Raw genomic sequence first — 17,789 nt, forward strand, 5'->3', positions numbered from 1 at the left:
ACGTAGATAACACATAAACCACACCTAAACACTAAACCACATCGCGATCGTTATTAATTGAAACCCTAATTAAAATTATTACTATGATCTTGCAAATTTTTAACATTTATCTTGAGGTATTTCATCACTGTCTTATATGATTTTTTTTTTATGGTAGAAGAAGGCAAACGAGCCGACGCTGACGCCTTGCCTGATGGTAAGCTAAGTGCGCCGCCCATAGACTACCGTAACTGGGTTACGGGTGTTGCCTACTGGTAGAGGGAGAGGGACAGGAAAGAAATGATGGTTTGTATTATATTATAAAACGTAGCATGAATATTTATCCGGAAAATAAAGTTACAACGAAATTGATTAAACTGGAAATAGCCATCTGATAAAAGAAGTGATTATAACAAAACAGGAAATTGTGTTTTTTCTGACAAAAACTAATTACAGATAAAAAATACATAAAGCAAGTCATTTAAGGCTTAATAGAGGCTTTGGGGTGCAATACCAGTCGGAAAATGAGTTTAAATTGTTGTGCGAGTTTGATAATATTATTTGCGTGTATATTTCAAATTATATTAAATCAAAGTAATGTAAAACGTTATGTGAGTAAGCAAAAATAGCTATTTTTTGTCTTGTGTGAAATGAGTAGTAAAATTAATAAATCTTTGTACAATGTGTGTACTTTCATATCTATTTTTTATTTGGTTACTTTATATTTATAACTTTTATATGAGATTATTATTTTAGGGGCCATATAAGGCATCTTGGGACAAGTATGAAATATGTAAGGGTCCAAAAAAATCGAATTGTGGTAATGTCAGGATTGAGAGCCTAAAGAACATGTCCAATATAGTATTTTTATTAAACATTTCAAAGGACTGTGCTATAACAAAGGTATTTTTTTATTCAATATTTTTAATTGCACTAAAATATCCTCATTATAGAATTATTTTAGAATAAACTCTTGCAATGTTGCAAACAACCTTTAAACCCTCACAAATAAAACTTGAATGTTGTAGGCTAAAGTTGCAACGGGAACAGTAAAACATGGCAATAATACAATGAAAAAGTTATGGAACTATAACTTGAACAAACCCTGTCAGCATTTCGTGCTTGGCCCCATACTAACGAAAGCCTTCAATTTGTCTTCGAATTGCATTATACTCAAGGTAATGTACCCATTGCTTATACTCATAAATTGTTCTTATACTTTGATCGATTCTGCACGATAAAAAGTTTATATATTAGATTAAGAAATTCAAACTTTCTTTTTATTTATTAAAATCGTGCTTTATGAAAGTTCTAAATACATGAAAAGCCGTGTGTATGACTGAAGCTTAACGGTTCGGGAAATTCATGATTTCCGTAAAGGAACGCCACGAGGTCAAGTTGGATTATAAAAAGGCAAATAAAAGGAAATGTTGGAAACGAATTCAATTTTGTTGACAGGGCCATTACGAAGTAGCTATAAATATGCATGAGATAAGCGCTAATTTTCTGGGAACAAGTTTTTTTTACGATACGTATTTCTTCAAAACCATGGCTTACAACGACCGCAATAATTTCATTTGCGTCGACACAGTTATCAAAATATCTCCCAAAGAACAGTAAGTAAATATATTAAAAAGTATTGTAATAGTGTATCCAATAAACAATCTGAGAGATTTGATTTTTATTTATTGCCTCTTTTCATTGTTTTCAAAGTTAATAGGCGCCAGGCTTTTTTACACGATCGATCGTAATACAACTGCCAAGCTCAGCAGAAACTAGCTGGCAAATTTGATAGAAAATCCCAATTGAAAATCGAACAGTAATTCGTTTGCAGTGCTATTCCAAGAAATTCTTTTTAGAATCTATTTTCACAACTCCGAAACTGTATTCCGTATTATTGTATATTTTTCAATTATATGGGTATACTAACAGCGCGTGTGTACATAGTCTTATGTTAAATGTATTCAAAGCCAGTGAGGCATGAGAGCGAAACTATGTCGCAGTAATATTGCCAATTAGAAGTAAATTATATATAAATTAACTTAATAATTCATTGCCCGATTTCCTAATAAAGCGAAATTCACACCGATTTTAATTTCCTTATTTTTGCCAAAAACTAATAATCTACTTTCGCATATACAAATTTACATATTAATTGTTATTTTTAAAACGATGAATAAATTATGTAAAAAAAACCATCGCCAAAATCTCTCCCATAGTTGAATTGAAACATGCATCGTACATATTTGTACTTTCTATACGCGTAATAATAAAAAATGTCAACATTTTCAACGGAAAACTTAATTTCATCACTATTAAAACTCGTTACAAATGGTTGTCTGACCCCCGCTGCGCCCGTCACGAATACCGCAAAAGAGAAAAAGACTCAAACACAGCGCGCAAATTTTTCATAACGCGAACATGAAAATATAGCATTAATTTAACCTCTCTCATATACCAACGACATGATAACGCTATTGAACTAATTATGCACGCTTAGTCCTAGAATGTTAAAGCTTTAAAACCCTACAAAGCGTGTTATAAAAATTAATTCGTGGATGTTTTATTAAATTTAATAACAAAGAAAATTATACAACAGATTATACGGTCTCCGTGGAAGTCGTTGTTAGGAGAAAATCCGGCTAATAATCGGGGTCGGCACCTGAGCTGGTGGTTGTTGGACGCGCTAATTCGCAAAGCGCAATATAAATTACAACCTCTAAACAATGACGGCAACTTGCCCTGTTACCGAATTATACAGAAGCACACTAATGTACTCGCTAAAAGGATTCAACCGAAATGCGAATCATTTCAGACCGTCTTGAACGTGCTGCGAAATGAGCTGCTTAATTATTTTGTACGTATGGAGAAGATAATAATGCGGTCTGATAAAATAATTACGCGTGTTTATTTACAATGTTTGCAATTTAGTATAGGCACGTACGTTTATATATTATGATCTTAATCAGTGTTTTAATTAAATGTATCGTCTCTTCGTTTTAATTTATTTAACTAACATTCAGAATGACATTTTGAGGAAAAACTCATTAAAACTACGGATACTCCAAAAGACGCCAGACTGGTGAGTCAGGCAGTTAATTATTTTTCTCGGGCCGTGATTTGCAAAATTCAACTCGCTCTCTTTAAGACGATGACACGGTTCATCGGTTAAACGAAGCCCACAATAACAAGCATAATAAACTAAGTTTCAGCAGAAAATACCTCGGTACGGTCTCATCTGCTAAAAAAAACTTCCGGTAAAAGAAGTTTTTAAATAAAAAGTGCAGGAATTTTTACACTTCGAGTAAATATTGTGATGGAAATGGAGGATAGCTTGAAAATCATGGCCTTAATGATTTCGAAATGAAATTCAAATTGGCCGTATGTGGAATGAAGTCTCTCGTGAAAATGACAATAATGGTGTTAGACCGGGAGATACTGACACAAAATTTCGAGTCATTTGTAACAGGATGGCGGTTCTACAGGGTCCTTAGTACGCAATGACAAAAAGAAAAATGATAGTGTGAACGCTGGTACCGGCGGCTTAGTCGCGTGGGCGTTAGTCGAACTCGTCGGAAAATAGCGAAAGGCAAACGATTTGTAACAGTATGGCACTTATTTTTCCTGGAAGTTTGAGGATCAAAGAATATAAATGCAAAATTTCAAAGATCTAGGTGTTGGAAATCTTCACTTATATAAATTAATACTAAATTAATTTTTCAAGTATGACAGCACTTTTTCCCCCTACTAGAAGTATGGCAAATATAATAATGGTCACATTTTATCAAATACTCTCCAAAAATCCAAATGCAATACTGGTACAAAAAGTTTGGCGAAATAAATTTTTTTTGCAGATTTTCGGCGGTATGGCGACCATTTGGAATCGTCAGAAAAGTATGGCATAGCGATTTTCGTAAATGGCTGCACTACGATGGTTACCTGTGCAAAAGTTAGCCTGGTACAAATGGTTGAATAATTGTTTTATTTAAATCAACATATTCGCGTCGGTATGGCGGGCTGTAAGTCACACCGGAAAAGTATGGCTTGACACTACCGCCTACTTCTTTTTTATGGGCTATCGGTAAATACTAAAATTTTTGTGTTACAAATCGTTTGACTTTCGCTATTTTTCCGACGAGTTCGGCTAACGCCCACGCGACTAAACCACCGATACCAGCGATCACACCATCATTTTTCTTTTTATCATTGCGTACTAAGACCCCTGTAGAACCAGCATCCTGTTACAAATGACTCGAAATTTTGTGTCAGTATCTCCCGGTCTATGTAACACACGTCTGAAATTAATCAGCACCCGTCATTGATCAAATTACGTTGACGCCAAGAGCGGTAACTGGCCCATGAATCAAATAGCTCGTGAATGGCTCGTGAAATTTTTGAAATGAATTTTATATGAATACGTAGATACGTAGATATACGTTATTGGCACGGAAGCAGGCTATTTAAATGCGTGACCCGTCATTAGGCACGCGGCCCGAGGTCCCGGTCCGCCCGAGTACGCACTTGATGGCTTCGCATAATCGACCTGTTAACGTTTCCCCGTGCCAACCTCCTGCTTTTCCCCATTTATTTTTATCACCTATATAGATTTCGTGACCGCACCCTTGGACAAACAGGAGAAACTTTTTCTTACTTAATCCGGTAAAGAGTCTTATTGAGACCCAATTTAACCCACGGAATAAGCGATTTTTAATGTAAAGCCCGTGGTTACACTGTCTTAGAGATTGATAAACATTAGAATTCTTGAAAACTTTTATGATCTGTATATGAAATGCTTTTTTATTTATACTTACGTGTCCCAGAAGTTGTTTCTTACCTAAAACAAATAAGAGTAATCATTAGCGAGGTTATAATGGAAGAAGAATATAGAAAAATATTTATACAATAAATAAATAATTTGATCATGTAAAACCATTACGAACGTAATACTATGAAATGTGGGAAAACCCTTCGTAAAAACATGTAAAATAACACCTGAGTGGGGGATGGGAACAATTTACGGCATATTGTATATGTTCCAACGGGTTGGTAAACATTGTACGCTATCATAGTCGGCCTTTACGAAATATAAAATTGAAAACGCCCAGTCATAAAGAGGTGCTGAGGCAAATTAATTCAGTTCTTTGAACAAAGTTGTTTTCAAAATGTTCTCTACCCCTCCACTACCTTTATACTAAAGATCTCAGCTTATCCAACTAACAACACCTACGTTTTATAAGAACAATGAACAAAGAAGATATTGTTTTTACTAGAACACGGACAGAGCATAGCACAATAAAGTCATATTATTATTTGTATGGTCTCATTGTTGCGTAGCCACGAGCACATTGGCGTACGCTACACCTGTCGGCGGCATTTGCCACCAGGGACCTCACTTCAAACTATTCCTTTGTATTTCCACCGCGTAACAAGTTTATTTCATTTTACTCTTCATCCTCTACAGTCTAACCGAATAGAATGAATCTTTTTCCCAACAACACGGGAAAAGCCTAAAAATAAATAACAACACTTTCCGTGTTGCACGTTACAATGAGATTACTACGTCAACTTTCGCAAAGTTCAGAGCACAGCTGTGCCGTATAACGTATTACATAAAGTGCATTATGAAAACAAAAATGTATTTTTTTGTGGAAAAATCCCGTGAATAAACGCGTAAACCGAATGATTAGCAGCAACGAAGAGAAAGAACACCATCAAAAAGTAATATTAAAACTGCCTGAGGCTTGTAAAATGTCAGTCCCAATAAAAGTTAATAAAAGCGCATACTTACGTAAACAGAAAATATATATTTTTGTTTAACCTTCTTTAGTGAACAAAGATTTCCTTTTTAGAAAGAAATCATAAAGTTCTTTTATTATTGTTTTAATGAAGCGTTTTTAATGTATAAAATTCATTCTATGACATTCTATGTTATAGAGATAAGCCCCTTTCACATTCATAAGATGGAAATAAACAAAACAAGGTGTCCTGAAAAGCTGAAAGGATTACACTAGACTTAAGAAGGTTAGAGGCGGTAAACATGGAGTCACTAAGATCACGCACACATCTACCTCAGCGTATTTGTAACACGAGATTTACGTAGCGGAAAATGTGCGAGAAACAAACTCCACATATCTGATGCTCTCATTTCTGTCATTATTACAGTAAAAATAAGGAATACGGGAACAACCAAAATGCGACGCAAAAACTTTCGTTCTCATTAAATTAAAATGGTAAAATTTAATATGCGTGCCTAAAAGTTCAACACATTATGTATATGAGTAGTGAATGTTCATATAAATATTTAAAGATGTTTAAAAATGTACACAATGTTCGACCTGACCACTCATATACGGCACGAGTGTTCCTAATGTCGCAACTGCAGTGTAAATCCAATACGTACCTAATGGGTACTAAACCTTTAAAATACTATATTTCCAACACTTACAGCTATCATATTATTTATGGTTTTTAGTGGCAATAAACCTTTGCTATTATACTGAGTATTTCTTACTGCGATGCGCGAATGTTATATTTGCGACAATAAGTAATCATAAAGACGGTATTTCATATACGTGAAGTGGCTTGGTGTTACGAGTGTGGAACGTGAGCTGAAAGAACCGCGACAGCGTTTATTGGAACACCTGCTTACTTGGGATATTATGAGTTTTAAACGTTCAAACAGAAACTCGTGACTGGAAATCTAGGCTGCTAGAACAACATCTTGTCAGAAAACTTGACAAGTAAAAGGATAGTTAGTATACGTAAGTATAAGGGTACGTTTGTACATTTATTTCTCGAAGATAATTCTATATGACTACATCTATTTGAAGGACAAAATATGTTGTCTTGAGTGTTTTCGTTTGTATAGTTTTTATTATATTGAATATCGTAGTGATTTTTGTAAAAACATCTAATATGTAGGCTTTCCACGAAGTATTCGTAGTAAACACACTTATAGTCAAGTACACCAAATATATTTAAGCTGACTACTTTCCAAACAAATAAATGTAGTATCATAGGATGACAAGTCTACGTACTAAGTTCTTATCACTATGTATTTTTTTTTCTAGAATAAGAAAATACAACGCACACAAAACATTTAAGTAAACAAAACACAAAACATTTAAACAAAAAGGTCAACCATGTAATACGTAGATTTAAATTAAAGAAAACCTAAAAACTTTTTCGAAGAAAGAACTATTTCGAGTGCGGCAGTCCTTTTTCTTGAAAAATTAAGGTCGACTCAGTGATTTGCCGTTTTTAACACAGAACTGATTTTCATTCGGCCCCAAGGGAATGCTCGGTGACAGGGTTGGTACCCTTAGAATATTAATAAAAATATGATTTGTATTCACAGATGCTACTTTATGTTTATGGGTAGACTCAATCGGAAGGTCTGGCCAGATCATAAATCGGTACAGGGCAATATTAGAGCGTCGCTGGCGGTCGTGAAATAGCATTGCCAGCCATGTCGCACATTGCCTAACTCGCTCATAACGAGCAAAGATCATAAATTCTAAAGCGATGCAGGGGCATTCACCGAAAGTTACTATGTGATTGGAACATCTAAAGCTTATTTATGAGATTATGGTATGTTCACATTAATTGTTTTTGGTAATCAAGTGCCTACAATATTTGTTTAGGTCACTCTCATATAGAGCCTGTGTGCGTGAGCCATACTTTTGTTGCACAGGCTCGCAAGTAGCTTCAGTAGTATTATTTATTAGTACGACTGTCTGAATACTTCATGAGTACATAATTGTAAAAAAGGATATCAAAGTTTAAAAGCATATTTTTTTTAATACTAGTTTGTCAATAAAATACTCATAGTGCTAGCAGAATTCACGTTATACGGTAATTTTACTGTAAAAATATAGATATCGAATATATTTCAGGAGTGAACTGGAAATAGCTGGCATAGATCAAAAATTCAAATTAGATTTATTGATTTACTTTTAACCCCATTTATATGGCTTACAAACATATATCACATGTATGCATGCTACCTTTATTTGGACGTTTAAACTAACATTTTAATTTATATGCATAGTTACTTCACACAGATTAATAGATAAAACTATGAACATTCTGAAACGGAAGGAAAAATTAATAAAGGGGCCATCAAAAGATAATAAGTTTCACATTTTACAGAACAATATCTAAAAACTGAATTAACAACGTCGCATTTGGCTCTTCGCAGAGAGAGCTTGCGTGCCAAGAGCCACCGTGATCCAGATTAAGAGCGTTACCGTATTGATTTAGTTTCAATTAAGTATGATACTGCTGTTGTAGTTTTGAATTTATATTCATATTAATTAAGTGTAAAATTCATTGTAATGTTACGTAACGTTGTTATGATTGGAAAACAAAATAAAAAAGCAAATCATGTGTATCTGTTAAAAAGACAGTTATATTTATATATGTGCAAAATTATATCAGCTTTTATAGAGCGAAATTGTAAAAATGACGCTTAGTAATTGTAAAAATGCAACAATACACTTAATATTATTCTAAAATATACTTATGTTTTTAATGTAGCCAAACACAATCTGACTTAATAATAAATAATAATCTAAATTTTTTCTTCTTATTGTTAACATAATATTATGTACATGTATTCACTAATTTAAAAACTAGGTTTCAATTAAAATAATTTACATCCGACATCAAAATGGCAAAAGATTCTAGATTTAATAAAACTAATACGTCGACGAAAGTCGAAACCCACAAAATTAATTAGTTACATACTTTTACTGAGCAGCCTATAACAGAATTCGTAGTAATTACGTTACATAACGTTTGTATATTTATATAGCTGATCTATTTTTATGAAAACCCCACGGGAAATCTATCCTATCATGAGGTACAATTCTTTATTTGACTTACTATATTCCTTGCTTTGTCGAGATATGTTATTATTTCTTGATACTGACATTTACTTCTCAATTATTGCAAGCAGCATTAATGCTTAAACAATGCAAAACGTTATGAATAAGCGATGCAATGTACAATGGGTATACAGGCTTAATATCGTAGTACAAAGCAACCCAGATGTTAAAGAACTCATTCAATCACCATCATTTATACCTCTCCTTAATTGACATGTCTAATTTATCTAACTAACATGCGTCTACTTTATTAATGTGTTGCGGGGTCGCTGCCGTTCGCTGCCGTTCTGCGCAAATATTCACTGACAGTCTAGATTCGAGAAAGCACTTTCATTTGGTCAATTTCATTAGTGAAAGAGATTTCACGAAAAAACTTAATTAGCCTTTAAAACGCAACGGTTTGTTTAATTTTTCCTGGCGAGTTTTTGTTCTTTTAGATTAAATATGTATATTAAGATTACAAGCGGTAAATTTATTTAGAGGAAAGTTAATTAATTTAGAATTATAGAAAGAAGTTAATTAACGTAATATAATGCAAACGTAGTTTTTAAAACATTATTTCTAATTATAGTCTTCAACTCAAAATACGTTAACTGAAAATGTAATACTTAATTAAAATTATTTTACTCGAATTCATAAACGTTAAATAATTTCTTAGGGCTCGAGTCATCCTTAAGCGTGAAAACTGTGTACCGGCAAGAAACTTATAATTATTGCTCTAGGTCATAAGCGACTGCAAGGTACGTTAATTATCTACGAAGCTCGGATATACATTTCTCTCATTGACCTGATTTTTATACACACACCGTCTCTTTAACATTCTGCGAGTTGAAATTCTTAGACGATGGTAACAGTTTAACGTATACATTGAAACGTTTATAAAACGTGAGCGGCGCGGTAAAAGTGCAATTTACGGTCCATGCTCGCATTGTACTGAAACAATTTCAAGTTGCACTATATCGGTCGAGTAGTGGTGGGTATTACCCGAGTGTACGTGAGTAGGATCTGCTAGCGGAATGGCAAATTGAAGACGGTCGAGTGTCCTATATATTTCAACACCTGCTGCAGTAGGCAGTCGACTGTGAAATCCGATGAAATTAACTGATTTTTATCTACGATATTGAAAACTTCGCGAGAAAAATTATATTAAACTCGCCGGATTTAATTATTGAGAAATCGTAGAATTGTGGATCGTGAATAAAGATTCATTAAACATGAATAGCTTTTATTCCTCGCGGAAGGATAACCTATATCCGTTTTATTAATTTAAAATATATTTCTATTTCTTTTTAACGTTTTACTGTTATAAAATCAGAGTAACTGAAGCTCATACAATACTGTAGGTATATAAATTATTGAGTATTCAGTTGAGCAGCTTGCACCTTTATATTAACTACCTTTCGAATTGTTCAAGAGTATACCTTTTTTATTCAGATAATAATATATCTATATTATCTACTGAGATTTAATAGATATACATTATTTTATCTACCACTTACAATATAAGAGTTGGGATCACCAAGCCATCATGTTATATATACCAGTAACATCAATCCTGTAAGGGAACTTTCGCGTTCAAAATTGACACAACCCACCGCTAATCACTACATAGTATAAAACAAAGTCGCTTTCCCTGTCCCTATGTCCCTATGTCCCTTTGTACGCTTAAATCTTTGAAACTACGCAACGGATTTTGATGCGGTTTTTTTTAATAGATAGAGTGATTCAAGCGGAAGGTTTATATGTATAATAACATCCATTAAATAGTGGAGAAGTACTGTTATTTTTGAGGTTTCTAATGTGATGTCGTAAAAAATTACATTTTTTCCGCTTAAATTGCAAACGCAGGCTGAACCCTACGAGTTTTATCAAAATAATGTACTAAGTATTATACACATTGAAAAGGTCTACAGAAAAGTCCGCGATGGTATATGTCTATCTCTTATGGATAACCCACAATAACTTTTTTTTGTCATTTACTTTTTACGACAAATAATGGCTAATTTTCGATGCGATTTTAACCAATACAGCATTAATCCTTAACCAATTAAATACCTTGAATACATTGTTCATTTAATATAGATCTATATGGCCCTTTACACCGTATGATTTAAGTGAATATTTTCGAAGATATTACAAATTTAAAAATTGCGGGACGTAGCGTTTGCAGCGCTACAGGCCGGCTATCTATTTTATACCCGTGCGAAGCCAGAGCGGGACGCTATGTTTTTATATACAACGTTCACACTTCACAGTTTTTCACAGTTTAGTGTATTTAGTATCAGCATTGCACCCGTGCGAAGCCGGGGCGGGTCGCTAGTAATTATATAAGCCCGAGATTAAATATTCAATTAAAATTAATACTTCACACAAAGTCTTGAAGTACTTTTTCAGGTTCCTTAAAACAGTTTCCTTAAAACCGAATTTTCTTATCCAACAAAATTATGTTTTATTTTATGAGTTAAATATTATATGATCCCTGCTTTAGTGAATGTCTGAATCGAGTCGAGCGGACGTAATTCTCTTAATGAAACCATTCAAAACGTATAAAATGAACATAATATCATAATATAATTTTAACCGACTGTCCTAGTTTACTTCTTGTATGAATCTATAAACATTTTTATAAAAATAACCCATTTCAATCCTATACATAGGGATAAATACTTGTTTAGATTTATTTCTATATGGAAACATGGAAATATGAAAACAATTTTTACAAGTTATAAATGTACTAACTAAGCAATTGATATAACACAGGTGAGACCGTGTTGTTGTCGATAAAACAGCACAATGAATTGCTTTCACAGCTAAACCAATCCTGAACCAGTAATGTACTTCGGTGTTCATGCGCTCTGCAAATACAACTGGGAGAACTTGTCCCCGAATGGTTTAACAATAATAAAACTTTCCATCAAAGGAGCGATTCGAATAATATAAATTTTATACCGACTACGCGATATAATTTCAAGATGACTCAACTGAGACACATTTAAGAAACTTTTCTATTTACGCTATGAGAGAACGGTTTAATCAAATAAAGCAATGCTTGGGATAAATTTATTTTCATGTAACCAAATATACAAAACGAGAGATTTAAAAGCGAATCCATAAATAAGATACGAACTTTCTAGATCTAGACCATATATCAAAACATATTATAGAGTACAGAATACAGAAAACCGGAAAATAGAGGAAGGCGGCACATAACCGAACTGTAAAAAGAGAACTTAAAGCGCACCAACTGAACTTTATTGCAAGTTACTTTAGCTTGAATATCAATTGAAATAAGCAAACAAAAATATTATAAAAAAACATATCAGCAGATTGTTGCATTGAAAAAATCAATAAGAATTTTTTTTTTGGCTGCTAATTAAAATCAGTAAAATACTCGTCCTGAAATGGTCTCGGACTTATTTTTACTACGAAGTTTTATGTGTAACTAAGAATAATCGTTACCTACTTTCCCGTCTCACAAAAACCATTATCGACACGACTAAGTAATCACCATTTACATTTTTAATAATTAAATAAGCCTTGAAACTTCGAGCATTACCCAACCTTTTTTGGGTATTACGACGTCGCAAAAATCTATACGAACAAGAAAACGACATAATATTTTACAGGATAAATAGATTGTTCATAACTTTGGAGCAGTAAAATACATGTTATACCCACTTCAAATACTGGTGTTTCATTTAAACGAACATTTCTGTTTACTAAGGTTTATATATACCTATATATTTGTTACGTTCAAACTTATCATCTTTCTATGAAACTATAATAATATGTGGATAATGTGGATGTAAGAAGTTAAGTTTTTTTTATTATTTTCATAGAGTTTTAGGGTTTGTAAATAATATGAATATGAACAAGATAAGCAGATCATCTTTAAATAAAACATACATAATAATAAGAATCTTCGGAGACCGAGAGTCAGTAAAAGTGCTATTTGATAATAAATTAGCCGTTAATAAGATTACTTATAACATGTATTTATTGTTATTTTTTAGCACATTTCAGCACATTTTCCGCCCCTTGTTCTACGTTTTAGATTCGTCTTTACAATAATATTTAGCAAAAAGAACACCATAAAAAGAATTTATATCTACTAGATTTTTACTTTTCACAACAAAAACAAGTAAAATATATTTATGATTTCCTTATACCCATTATAAATACACGGCCTGCCGCCTGATAGAAAAACAAAAATACGCAATTTATTTTCCCAGATATTCCAATATGAGTTCATTACAAAGAAAGGAAACCATTGTGTATTTATGTCTCCAGGGCAAGTATCATGTGCATTGAATACATCTGTTAGGGTTACAAAGGGCCACTGTTTTTACTTCGGTAAGTATTATCAATCATACCATTTCGCGTGACATAAGTGGACCCTCCTTATACGAGCTCAAACTTCCATTACTCACGAGACCACGCCCAATTCTGATTCCTTCTGCCGTTCCCACAGTAACCTTGTAACCGTTTCGTACGAATATCATTAGAGATATTTCCTAAAAGAAATGATAAAAGTAATGAATATTCTTCTCGATGCTATCACGTAACGCCCGGAAAATTAACCGAGTCGACACGACACGACACTGACAATGATAATGCCTTCCACCATTCGTCTCGAAATGAACGTAATTACTCCAAAAGTATGTTAAAGACGAATAATACAAACAACACAAAGATGCTTTTTATATGAGAAATTAAATACACAGAAAAACACATTGTTAATTGAAGTACTTAGGCAAGTATTAAATTCTTCATTCACAATTGCGTAAATAAGAATGTTGTCTTAACAGAAAGGGCAGAGCAATTTTGTCGTTAACACTGTTGTCACAAATTAATTGTTATTAGCGTTTTTAATTAGCGTCCCTTATTGAACTGTCAGTCGGAAAGAGGCGAACGATCGACCCGTACATCGGACGGTATTCTGTTTAATTAAACTTGCAGCCCGTTGATGGCTCTCACCATTTTTGACAGAATATTGAAAATAATTACAGGATACAAATAAATAACAAATCAAAACAATATCAAACTATAAAAAATAATTTCATTTACATTTACGAGGATACAAAAAAACTCATTCATGCCAGGAATGGTGTTAGGTGATTTTTATGTAACAAAGGCGGATGGATCGTGGATGTTATAGCGCCTATAAACCCTCTTGTCGAGCTGGCGTTTTAAGAAAATTCCGCTCTTCTGAACAGTTATTTGTCACTTTTAACGCCTTCAGAGGCTTATAAATTACCGGAATTCATTTAGTGAATGGCCGCTGTAATGACACCTAAAATCCTTTACAAAGGATCAAACAAGAAGAATGAGACTGCTATTTTGAACAACACTAAATCGCTTGTAAAAGCTTGTTTGCTGTTTTATTTTGCCAATATTTTATTCGCAATATCAAACGAGATGAAAGTAAAAATTCAACCGGATAAAGCTACATGGAAATGGAAGTCAAAAGGTAAAAAATCTGTTTGAAACGCTTGCGGCGAGCCGGCTCCGGTTAAGCTTAAGCAGCAAACAGCAATATTTAGTAGTTTGTGACAGTAATCCTCAGCAAGCAGTGCACTCGGCCGCGTCCTCATCGCAAATTCTCGAGGGCACTGCGTTAAATATAGGCCACCAAGTTCCCGCCGACCACGGGAATATTGCTTTGTCACTTGGCGACATCGTGCTTCCCTAAGCCCAAGTAATTGGAAATAGTTGAAATAGACGACTTGGAGAAACATAGCTCCATTTTACAATTGTGATTTCGTTTAACAATGCGCTACTCTACTACTCTTTAGGGGATTACGTAATTATGCATAAGTATTTAATTTTATTGAATGTAATATGAAGTAAATTTGTGTTATACAATTGAATAATGAACACTTTCTATTTCCGCAAAACAGCCTACTCAGAGATTTATCCCTATAAATGAGAAAACAAAACCAATTATAGAAGTCAGCCAAATACTTTACCAAAGAAACAATCTGGCCCCTAACTTACTCAGCTTTGTTATCTAGATATTTGAGACTAAGATCTGATAAACTTTCAAAATGGAACGGTTATAATATAACCTATACTGGTGGCGGTTTCACAGAAATTATAATAATCCAACTATAAAATTAACATATGTATGCAATTTTGATTTGTGATATAAAAAAATGCACATTTCTCTTAATTTATAGGTATTTGTTAAACTTAACGGTGTTAACGATTTGATCATAAAATTTTCATTATAAGAATTTTAAGAGGGTCGCGATAAAAGAAATAACAAGACAATGCAGTAGGATATAAAACGAAACAAAAACCGTAATAGACATTTTAATGACTTGCTGACATCTATCTCATTCAGTCAATTAGACAAGTCGTAAACAGGCTGAAACGTGAGTAGAATAAAAGTCACAAAATCATTGAATGGAAAGCCGACGCAGTAAAATAAAATTATATACAGAGACTTCATAGTTCCCTATAAACCATGAGTCAAAGTAACGTAAAAGTCAAAGTATAAAATAAAGAAGACAATGAAATTATAGATCAAGGCATCTTAATCTGGAGGTTATATGAAAATATCAAATAATGTTAAAGAAAAAAACAATAATTTCACTTTAATTTAATATGTATAATATGTATATAATATATTAATCCTCCAAACCAATATCAATATCTGATACTTCGTTGAATCACTTAACGAGGGAGCTCTTAGTAATGCATCAACTATTAGAATTGTAATTAGGATAACGTGGGAGTATTGATTACATTGCAGAATTTATATTCAATGAATACGGACATTACTGATGATTACAAACATTAATTAAACATTAAAATAAAACCATGAATTTTATCTCTTAAGGTAACTAAATGCGGTTTAATGTTCATGTTGAGTTTCTAAACCCACTGAAAAGATTTTATTCGCCTTAATTCTGTATAATAGCAGAAGGGAGACTAGTTTGAGTTTTATTTCCTACTTTCCGACTAAAATGGTTACTATTATCCTCTATTTCTCATCAGTATGCGAAACGCGCCCGAACGCGCTCCTGGTCACAAATGTGCTGCAATATGCTGAAATGGTACGTGGCTTTTAGGCCCAACATGACGCATAACTAACCCGACGACAAATTATTCGCAAATAAAGAGAGACGCATGTCTGATGTAGCAAGCTAGCTATAACTATCCATCATATATACCACGTTAAACACCCTCCGGTTATAATATACGCAATACGCATGTACCTCATACAATACAACTGTAAATTAGTGTTCACAAACAATTACGTGTAATAAATAATCAATTGTAAAATAATCAATATAGAGGTACACATCGAACATGAACGGACGCACGGTCGGTGTTTGTATTCGCAGCTATAAACAAAGATAACGGGTATGGATTTTACGATCGGAAAGTAGTTAGTTGGCATTTTATAGAGTCGTATAGATTCATGGTATTCATGATGCATCAAGGAAATTGTATACTGCGGGGAGCTAAGTAAGCGTTGAGCTGATTCAAAGCTTGCTATTGTGCACGTGAGACAGATACAAGGATGAGGAGCTTAGTCGGATTATGCCAGAGGCGGCGGTTTATTATACCGCTACTTGATTTACGATGACGCGATACCGTAGAACGTCGCCGGCTCGCCTCTCTAATAGGAGGTAGCCTAAGGCGAACAATTTATACTGTCACTAGCACCGATATAATCAATTCTCCAAAGTGTCGAAAATCGTACGAAATATTACTCGCTCGTTTAACTGTCAACATTTGCGTCGATGAGGGTCATACAGTTAAATAACGCTCACAGAAATTCAACGCACTAGGTGTTCGTCGTCTTATGACGCTGACTAAAGGAAAAATGGACATTAGAATGCGGGTCGCAAAGTGATTAAGCCTGAGGCCGGTGCGTTCCTGACAGCTTGTAACTCCAAGGCCTTTCGTCGGCGTTTAAGCTTTATATATACTAACATTTAAGAAAGGTTTCCCCTCTTGTTGACAGCCCCCGACCTCTATAAATGTCTACCTATTCTATTTTACCTTCACTTCAACACTTTACGTTTATAAAGGTGGGATTTTAATATAAAAATACAATCAATAAAATTCCGGGACCCATTTATATCTATTTTATTATAAATTAAAATAAGGTAAGGATTATTGTAGCTCCGTAGCACCATCGATAACACAAAATTATGGTCAGATAAAACTTATGTACCTAATAATATAATAACTAAACATGTTAATATAAAATTTATAGAGTAACTAAAAGTGCTTATTCATTTTAATCTATTTAATTTCAATTAACTCCAATTATATATCATTGGCGTAACCAAACTTGTTTATATTTGAATAAACTTAATCTAAATCAGGAACTTCGAAAATAATATTAAAGTTGTTCCATTGTTGGACTTACCTGAATTTGGTTGGTTGTCTGAATTCGGTCGCGCCGAGGGAGCCCCGTCGCGCGCCTCTACCTCCAGCGCGTAGGCGCCCTGCTTCTCCCTGTCGAACACCACCTTTGTGAAGATCTCCCCAGTCTGCATGCTGATTTCGAAGAAGTCCTTGCCTTCGTTCCTCGGGGAATCCACGATGTAGTAGTACACCTGACACAACAAAGATTATCATGAATCTCCATCCCCGTATACATATTCGACTCAAGCTACCGCTGTACAACTCCCGAGAGATTAAAACAGAAATATAAAGATATGAAGCTTTTATTGTGAAATTGGTAAATGTGTTGCATGTGCTACAATAAACTTATTAGCACGAAATCATAACTGTAATACAGACTCGTACAGAAACGTAATAAATTCCGATACAGATCATCAAATAATTCTTAATTACGGAATATTAACATATTTATTGCTAGCTGATCACGCCGGTGTATATAGGTAGATACAGTATTAATCTTACTAAACAATGGAATGTACTAAATCTAATAAACAT

At 33.8% G+C, this 17,789-nt stretch overlaps 1 protein-coding gene across 2 annotated transcripts in view; it reads right to left on the reverse strand.

The window, feature by feature from the left end:
• CadN (neural cadherin) overlaps nt 1-17,789 on the reverse strand; it is a 234,427-nt gene that overhangs the window by 159,173 nt on the left and 57,465 nt on the right. For both annotated transcript variants that reach the window (XM_089704877.1, XM_089704871.1), the window contains exon 12: nt 17,257-17,446. In XM_089704877.1, the coding sequence (XP_089561003.1) occupies nt 17,257-17,446 (190 nt within the window). The remainder of the gene's footprint in view (nt 1-17,256; nt 17,447-17,789) is intronic.

This window comes from Colias philodice, chromosome 2 (genome assembly GCF_061535455.1).
Source record: "Colias philodice isolate Cphi_HAF_F1 chromosome 2, ilColPhil1 Martin Lab GWU primary, whole genome shotgun sequence".
NCBI classification, from domain to species: domain Eukaryota; kingdom Metazoa; phylum Arthropoda; class Insecta; order Lepidoptera; family Pieridae; genus Colias; species Colias philodice.